Here is a 9385-nt window from a genome sequence, read left to right on the forward strand (position 1 = left end):
TCACAGCTTTGAGCAAGATTTTGGCCTTGTAGACCCCTGGCTGTTCATTGCACACTAACGGTGATGATATAGGTTAGGAACTTAATCATGTTTTAATTCTAACATTTTGTTACTCATCAAGCTGTGTATAGAATTGGCCTTTGTAACTTCCACATAAAGTCTTTTCTTTATCTGCTTTTGGCTTATGTTGCTCCTCATCTCAGTCTGATTCATTCACCCTCCCCTTCAGGTTTCTAAGCAAACACTCTCAGAAGCAGAATAGAAATGCTACCTTTGGGTTTGATTGTTGGGTTTTTTTTCCTCATATATCTTAACATATTCATCAGTTTTTAAGGCACCCCCCTCCTTCCCCAACACAAGCGCACGCACATGGTACCCTTGGATATGCCAGAGAAAGATAGGGCCAAATTTATGGATTTATTGAGCTAAAATTCCTGTCACAAAACCGTTTCCATATGGCTCGTCTTCTGCTCAGAGATTTTATATGCTGTGTATAAAGTGTAAGTAAATCCTGCTGTTCAGCTTGCTTCCAACTCATGCTGTGTGCAACGAGTGCTTGGCCTTCGGATTTCGCCTCCCCAAGTCCTGCCCTCCGCTGAGACTGCACACGCTGCGCTTCAGCGAGCATCCCAGCTCTCCTCTCCATCTCTTGCAGGGTGGTTGCATTTTGCCCCTGAGTTTGTCAGAAAGAGTTGGAAAACGGGAATGTTAGCAGGGACGGGACATCAGAGACCTTCCTCTGCTGTTCTCCAGCCTATTTCCAAACCTCTCATGGCTCCTCCGCTGCCTCTGGCAGTCAAGGTGTCCTTGGCGAGGGCAGCTGGGCATGCAGACCCCTGTGTAAAACTTCTTGCTGTTTTTATGGTGTTGTGGTGGAATAGAGGTTGGCTCAGCAGGGTCTGAGTGCGGCGATGCCCAGTCGGGTGGGAGTGGTCCTGGGATGCCATGCAGCAGTTCAAACCTTCATATGCCACTTCATGCTCTATCTCAGCCTCCAGCAACTGGTTCAGCTCAGCAGCAAAACGAGCAGGCTTGGTCCCTAATTAGTGAGGTTTTGTTATCCCACAGCCAGCCATGGCTGTTCACTCCCTCGTATTGTGCAGCTGGTGAGGGTTGGTCACCCACTGAAGGCAGCAGTTCGTCACCAGCCAGTAATTACTGAACGGTCAGAAGGGGTAAGGTCAACTCTGTGTGTGGGTGAAACCTTCTCTGGAGTTCACCTGTGCGCGTGGTTACCTGTGTTCAGGGTGGTGTAAATCAAAATGTAATAGTGCAGCCTCCCCAGGAGAACAGCTGTGGTCAGAGGAAGGAGAATCTCTCTCTCAAGGGGAGCTCAGCTGGCAAAATGAAGACTGAGTAGGATGCTTTTCTCCCATAAATAAGTCAGGCCTGGGAGACAATAGTGCTAGTTAAGCCAATGGACAAGATTTTTACAGGGACGAATGAGCATAAAGTGGCCATGAATACATTTGGGTTGGCAATTAAAGATGTTTTCAGTAGAAAAGGGGGAGGACATGAGCTTGGCTGCTTTTAATTTCCAACCAGAAAGGATAGCTGGTGTAGCAGTCATTTGGACGGAGAAACTACAGGGTTGTGAGGAGGGTATTCACTGCAGCTGGCATAGCTGTGCTGCACGTGTGGAGCTATCCCTGCTGACTCCTTGGGAGCTAATGCTGCACCCCGTAGGCCTGAAAGGTTGTACAGAAGCACCCGAGCCTAGCAGGGTGGTGCAGCCTTCAGCATGGAGGCAAACCGATGGGCTGGAGTGGTGTGGCATCAGCCCATGTGGTGAGATAGCTGCTCCGGGGATGAGGCATGGATGGATGCGATCAGCAGTGGCTGTGATACTTGTGTAAGAGAATGGGCGATGTAAGATGTCTGCTAGAGTGAAATTCCTTGTTGGGTTATCCAGGGATGGTAAGAAGGGGTGCCTTTCTCAAACCGCTTTGTGTTTCCCTTCTGTAAGTTAGTGCTGTTTCCACCCCTAACCTTCCCTGCCATGAGAAGGAAATTTTTCTCCTTTACACTGCAGAAAATATGAAGTGGCAAGTCATGGTTACTGTGAGCAAGAAAATTAACTTGATAAGGCCCAATTCCCTTCCTTTAGGTGCTCTGGAGATTGTGGCAGGTAGGGCTGGAGACCCTGTCCTTTACAGCCTTGCCGTGAAGGTCTGGAAGGATCCACAGCACTTGCAGAGCCCATACTCACACTTCAAGAATGCTGCTGCCATCCCATCACTGGCTTTTTCAGATGAGCTTCCAGGACATCCAGGAAATCAGTTCCAGTAAATGTTTTGCCATAGTCTTTAACAGCTTGGAATAGAGCTGCGTAGGATGGAATCAGATATCCACTACAGTTCTTAAGTCAAACAATAAGAGCCAAATATTTAAGAAAAAGAATACTAATGAGTTATTTTTAGCTTTTCCTGGAACCTGCCTGTAACAGGAAGGAACAGATATGCCACTGGAAAACAAGTCAATCACTGGTTGCCTTATGTCCTGAAGATGTTCCCTTTACCAACTTTTATCTTGTCTAGGGACTTCCAAGGCTGCTATCTTTATTCAAATTACTATGTTTTACTAACATCTACCCTGTAATTTGTTGTTTGCTTGTTGTCATGTCACAGAGTATTACAAGTTTTAAGCTATGCTGTAATCACTCCCAAATTAAAGCTTTAGATGCTCTGAAAACCTTTATAATATGCAGGTTTAACAGATGCACTTTGATAGTGATTTCATTTAATTTATCCAAATAGAAAAAGAATCAGCAAATAACTCAGTATTTCATATCAGCAAGGAATGAGTTCTTGCTTGAAGCTAAATCCTTTGTAGACGGCAAATTGTCGAACTGCAGAGCCAAGTTGTCAGCCTTCAAAGTGTCTCGTAGGATGAAGGGCTGCTGTCCCTTGGAAACCTATTTGCAACCTATCGTCTTGAAAGCCCAACAGAAAATTTCAGTTCTACATCCATAACAGTGATTTTTCTTTTGTTATTTTTTACGCCGTCAAGTCAAACTCTCAGCCTGCAGACTTGAATGGTTGAGATACCAGGAGGGTGAAGCAAGGGAATTTGGAGGTGTTCTGGGGCAACGTCCTCCTTTGCCGAATAGTGGCAGGAAATGCCACTGCCTATGTGGAAAAGTGAAAATCCACCCTGTATTTAAATGTCTCCACATAAAATAGAGGTCTTTCCTATTCCCTTCTCCCACATAGCTCTATATGTGTATGTGGATAGGTACTGGAAGAGCAAAGCAGCAGGACCTAGAGGAAAAGACCTTCATCCCTTCCCCAGGGTTACAGACACCCTGACTCCATTGCCATTGAACTGATGTCAATTTTCCTCCTGCTTCTGTCGAAGTTGGCTTGTGCAGAGCTTGAGATGGCCAGTGAAGGAGATGGTGGGCTGGAGGCGAGTGAGGAATACTAGTCAAATATCTCAAATCAGACAGGAGTTAGTTAAACGCTAAAATGGAATTAGAGCTTGAATTGAAAGGAGGAAATAAGTTTAACTTTTTAAAAGCTTTATTTGAAACCAAGCAGAACTCTAGAGGACACATTTTCAAATGTCTCCTCCAAATTTGCCTATATCACGTGATTCACCAGCATGTTAGTATAACTAGTACTCCCCACTGAAACCTAAACCTTGTGTAGAATATCAGAGTTTGGTAGGAAAACTCAGGCTCTTAATCCAAATCAGATGTGTCCAAACAGTCCCAATAGGTCTATTTTTATGTGTGCTAAGTCTTTATTTGGGCAAATATATCAGTATGCTTCCACAAGTTATGTGTTCCTGAAATAAACCCATAAACCACACTGAAATCTTTGAGGTGGAGACTTGGGCACATACTTTATAAGTAGTGCTTCTAAGTACTTGCTACTTAGAGCGGCTTATCCTTGAAATGGTACATTATTGTTCAAAAATAGAAAAAACCTTCATGTACATCATGAATGGCATATGTTTTAAGACTGAGAGAGGAGGTCTTTGGGGGCTCTTCAGCATTTATTTCCTCTGGAGACTTTTAAATACACATTGTTCCGTGGCGAACTCCACCACTGTGTGTGTTTATGAGCTCGCACGTATTGGAGTGCTAATTGCTATTGTTTAGAGCCACTCTCGAAATCTGCTCAGTTATAGCAAAACAAGGATAAAATGTGCTTTTCTTGTCCTGTTTCCAAGGTGTAATACAAGCCCAGTGTCCTACTGTTTAACGTTGCTGCTCGATGAAAAATGCTGTCCAGTACCCGAGAAAATAGCTTACAGAGAAACAACAGCTTTACCTTACACCAAATTCTGTCAGATACATTTTTTTTCTAGTCTCTTACAGCTCCAGTAATCTTCGTTGTTAGTTGTAACGATGGCAGGTAAGACCGTTTTCAGACAAAACCGCGACCTTTAAGTTGACAGTGTGCTCTAATTGGTTTCAGTGATAGACCCTTGCACAAGTGGGAATGGAGGCTGCTCACAAATCTGTCAAAATGAGAGAGGAATTGCAGAGTGCGAGTGTCACCCAGGGCATTATCTTTCTGCAGACAAAAAGTCCTGTTTAGGTAAGAAACTGTGGACTATTTATTGGGAAGAAGGATATTAATCAGCGCTCTGGCTTACCGAGCTTTGAAGGGAAAGGAATGTGTTATACAAATGTGCATATGCATTTTGAAACAGCATTTCTCTCTGATATTTATGTCAGCTGATAGTCTTGAAGGACCACTTTAGTAATGAAAATTACTCTGTGATCTCTTAAATCATGCTTTCTAGCAATGTGGGTGCTGTAGTGTAGGGTCCCTTTAAAATAATGCCCCAGATACAGCTCCTGGAAAATTGGTTCAAGTAACACCCTGAACCAGGTCACTGAAAACCTATTTAGAATTCAAAAAGGCATTTTAGCTGAAGAACTGTTTCCATATTAATAGAGAAACTACTGTGAAGGAAGAAATCATGAAGTCTAAAATTTCCACAAAGAGCTTAAAGTTGATTTCTGAAATCCTGTATTTAGTCTGGGATTTTCAAAAGGATCTAAAGGATTTCTGATCCACAATGTGGGGGAAGTAGAGGCCAAAGTACCTTGCTTTTCTCTTTCAATATGGTGCTTGAAAGCTAGATAGTTTATCAGTTTTAGGAAGTGCAGAGCAGCTGTGGACTTCATGGTGCACAGATTAACACCCTTGTCAGGTTCAGGGTACATATGCAGACACTAATTCTAAACTTTTGAAAACGTGGCCAAAATTTTGCCAATACTTATATTGTTGCCTTATCTGTAGAGAGACCTGGGTGCAGTGCAAAACTCAGTTCTTACCCTGGGTATTTTCTCACTTGTCCTTCTGTGAGTAGCATTGCGCATCGCAGTGATTCCCACCTCTCACTGGGGTTACTCATGAATAAGGTTACTGAAAAAGCAGAATATTTTCAAGAATTGTAGACAATTTGCTGATGATTAATAGATGGCAACAGCAGTGGGTTTAGTACCAGGGTCAGCATGCTACTCATTTCATCTCAGATACACGTTGACAGTCCTGTTAATTTATGTATAAACTAAAGCATTAGGACACTTGCAGTGTTATATAGTGGAACAAATTTTCTTCCCGACCTCGTGGCAACAGTCTTTTGAGTCATTAAGCATCGTGTCTTACCATGGTTATACAGTTACTGGGGTTTTTCTTCTCGTTGAATAATTTCTAGGTCTTTTGCCAAGCTCGAGCTGGTATTTGACTCTTTGGAAACCAAGTTAGAGGGAGACAGAAGGCAGCTAAGGTGTCATGCTTTAGCGATTAGCTGTGTTTTCAGGATATGGAGAAACACGTGCAGGATGGTAGCTGTCGTTTGGTTTTCCAACCTTCAATTTTTCTATATGGAAAAGCAGAAAAAGAGAGAAGAGCATTTACAACGTTTGCCAACATATTCTGCTTGCAAAATGACAATTAATTACAGAAACAGGAGAAATAGCCCATTTCATTCTAAACAGCAGCTATTCCCATTGCTGCTTCAGAGAAGCTGTCACTTACCCTGAAATTTTCATGAGTCGGTGTGTGGTGGTTGCACTGCCTGCGGCCTCTCTTTGCCGGTAGGCTGATTGCGTGCGTCAAGCTACTTGTGTTCGAGTACCAGGGGCCGGGAGAGCGGCGCTGATGGCAGCGCCTATGGAGAAAGGAACCGTCAGGAGGCGGTTTGCTGCGGCACAAGGTGAGGAGCCGCACACCGGGCTGTCCTCCGCTCTGCGCGAGACGCTGACCCCGTGCACAATCTGTATTTTGCAAGCGCGGTGTCAGAACGAGAGGGAGCAGGAGGTGGGTTAGAGGTTTGCCACGTGCGAGATAACGCCAGTCTTTGCGCAGAGGTTGGTGTTTTCTGCAGCTGTGCTCCTCAGCAACGGTATTTAATGTAAGGGTTTGTGCGGGTTTTTCCCAGTAATTATTCCTTTAAATTATTTTTACGCTCCACTGAGATTTTAGGACGATGGATGCCTTTGGTGGCGTTTAGCTTTGAAGTAGAGACTAGTGAGCGTAGAGCTGAGGAACAGGCTAATTGACAGAGAACTGGGTGAAGAACAGTCTCCCCACCTGCAGTTCTTCACCTTTTTTCTTTTATTACAGGCAGGGTGAAACCCCTCAGATGGGAGTAGGTGCCTCCCTCCCTGCTGGGCTACTGTAGAGGAAGCTGCAGGATTTGGGGGTGCAATGGAGGAAATCTGTCTCCACCAAACCTGCTGAGACCCAGCCACCGCTTAACCCAAATCATTTGATATTCAGGAAACAATCAGATATTTCCTGCTCCGTTAATTTAAATATCATGGCTGTGAGGACCTAGTGATCACTTTAGGGTTCTGGGAGATCTTTTTGTGAGTTCATGTGGCTTCTTTTGGTATCGGTCTTGTTACAGGAATAATAAGCAAGCTACTTTGGCTGATACTGTAAATACAATGTCTGATGTGGTAAATATTCATGTTGAAAGGTTCAAGGTCAGTGGTGTTCGGAAAAAAAGATCACGTTGGAGAATAATGTTGTGAGTTTGGCGTTCCTACATTCATCAGCTGCTGTCATTTGTAGGCTTGCATCAAGGCGCCCTTCTCAGCGGACATTCGGGAATCCAGGCATGTACCTGCAGAGCAATGCTATTTTTTTATTTTACTATCCAAACGCATGTCTTTGCCTTCCTCTCTGCTTTGCAGACGTTGATGAGTGTGCGGAAGGGAGAGCCAGGTGTGCTCATCGTTGTGTGAACACTCTGGGATCCTTCACCTGTGTCTGTAATCCCGGCTTCGAGCTGGGGGCTGATGGAAAGCAGTGCTACCGTAAGTGACACGTCCGGCTACGCGTTTCAGGCTGTCTTATCTGCAAACTGCTACGCTTCGGTTCTAATTCGGTTGGATTAGCACTCCCAGCAAAATAAATGTATGCAAAAGCTCAAGCTTAATACTATTTTCTTCATCTTCTGCTACTGCTGCTTTTGCAGGTTGATACATCCCTAAGCCTGTGTTCACAGACCTTAATAACTGCATTTCAAAGAGCAAATAGCCCTGTTGGTTTTTCTTCAGAGTCTGGTGAATTCTACTGCAGAGCTACCAAAATATTGCTATTTTATTAAATGTGTTCATTCCTGCCCTCCTTTTCCCAGTTTTTTTAATACGCTGGATCTGCAAAAGAAAACCAACATGATGCTCTGCTCTTGTCTTTGTCTAGGTTTACCTATGTTTCTCCTGTGATAATTGACACTGTTTAAGTAGATGCTTTTAAGGGAAAAAAAAAAAGAAAAAACCAAGATTTGGGATGAAAAATGTGCTGGAACAACTAGAATATCCTAAATTAAAATGGTGCTGAGCCCTGTTGTCTTCCCTCACATACTTAACTCTTGCCAGCGGGGTTTCTTAACGCTGCTTTTCTGGGTAAGGGGACTGACTCCCAACGCTGTTACTTGATAGGTGATTCCTGGGCTGTCCTTGAGGGCAAATTTAGATTAATAAAAGAGGTGATGTGGAAGAGTTGGTGTTCTTATGGACCTAACATAAGCTCACTGGAATGCAGACAAAAGCATGACCTATTTTAGCAGAGGTGGGCAAAGATCATTCAATCTAATAATACTGTGGAAGAACTTTAAAAATCCTTAGGAAAATATGCTGCATGCCAGAGAATGAATGCTTTCTTTAAGAATGTGTGTGTAAGAAATACTTAATAAGGATGAAAATCAGTTTCAAAGCATTAACATACATTAAAAACAAAAAGCAATTATGCGAGAGACATCCTGGAGAATTATTTCGTAGGTGATGGGGAACTGTGAGTAGTGCAATGGCGAAGGAAATGCAGTTAATATACAGACGCAAAACGATCTGTTACAGGGATAAAAAAGTGATTTAGATCGCTTAGATTTCATTGTGATTTTCTGATAATATTTTTTGTCAGTGCTCAGCAAATCTCTGGAGATGGTGATTCTCTGTGCCTTATGTACAATATCACAGAGCAAACAATAAAAATAAAAACATTCTGCATATATTTATGATCAGGATTATCCCAGTGTTTGAGCAATTTACAATCTTTGTTTATTCTTTCATTTCCCCAGTGGCATGGGGAAGAGCTGTTATTCCAGTTTTACTGATGAAGAACTGAGACAGAGTAAAGGATGGAGATAGCATATGAAGTCAGACTCTGCATTTATCACTGGCTTCCCTAAATCCCAGCTTAACACACTGGACAGGAGACTCGATTTCTTCTCCCTGGTGCAAATAATCATACTATGCATGAGACGCAGCCCGCAATATATGTTCTTCTGATTTATACCCTCTTCCAGATAGACTTGGATTTATTGTCGGCAGGCAGGTTGCTCTCCGGGGGCACAAAAAGGGCCAGGATCACAGCCACCGACAGACATGTCCGTGAGCTGTGGCAGCAGACAAATGCTGTCCTTCTGCACCGCATCTGATTTAGATTAGATATCAGGGAAAAGCTCTTCCTCGAGAGGGTGGGGAGGCACTGGGACAGGTTGCCCAGAGAAGCTGTGGATGCCCCATCCCTGGAAGTGTCCAAGGCCAGGCTGGATGAGGCTTGGAGCAACCTGGTCTGGTGGAAGGTGTCCCTGCCCATGGCAGGGGGATGGGACTGGATGAGCTTTAGGGTTCCTTCCAACCCAAACCATTCTATGATGGCCACTCTGAGCTGGGGTGTTTCTGGAAGTACTTAATTCCTCTCTAGCTCTGTAACAAGACCACCTGACTAATTCTTCAAGAGAAACTCTATAACTGAGCTTAAAGTATTTTTTCATCCTAATGAAAGGGGACATCCAAGTGTCAACACCTGTGGATTGTTTGGCTTTGTGGTTTTGTTTCAGACTCAGCAACAGAACTCTGCTATGAAAACTGAAGGCATTTCAGTTTGGTGGGTGTTGCAGAACCCAACTCTTT

The 9385-nt window shown here is 43.7% G+C and overlaps 1 protein-coding gene across 1 annotated transcript in view; it reads left to right on the top strand.

Annotated features, from left to right (window-relative positions):
• The window catches only part of LOC104506196 (multiple epidermal growth factor-like domains protein 6), a 66984-nt gene that overhangs the window by 10379 nt on the left and 47220 nt on the right, over positions 1–9385 (top strand). Inside the window, 2 exon segments of the mRNA XM_010147070.1 lie at positions 4425–4547; positions 7163–7285. Of these exon segments, the coding sequence (XP_010145372.1) occupies positions 4425–4547; positions 7163–7285 (246 nt within the window).

The sequence above is a fragment of the Eurypyga helias genome, unplaced genomic scaffold, assembly GCF_000690775.1.
Source record: "Eurypyga helias isolate BGI_N326 unplaced genomic scaffold, ASM69077v1 scaffold1012, whole genome shotgun sequence".
NCBI classification, from domain to species: Eukaryota; Metazoa; Chordata; class Aves; order Eurypygiformes; family Eurypygidae; genus Eurypyga; species Eurypyga helias.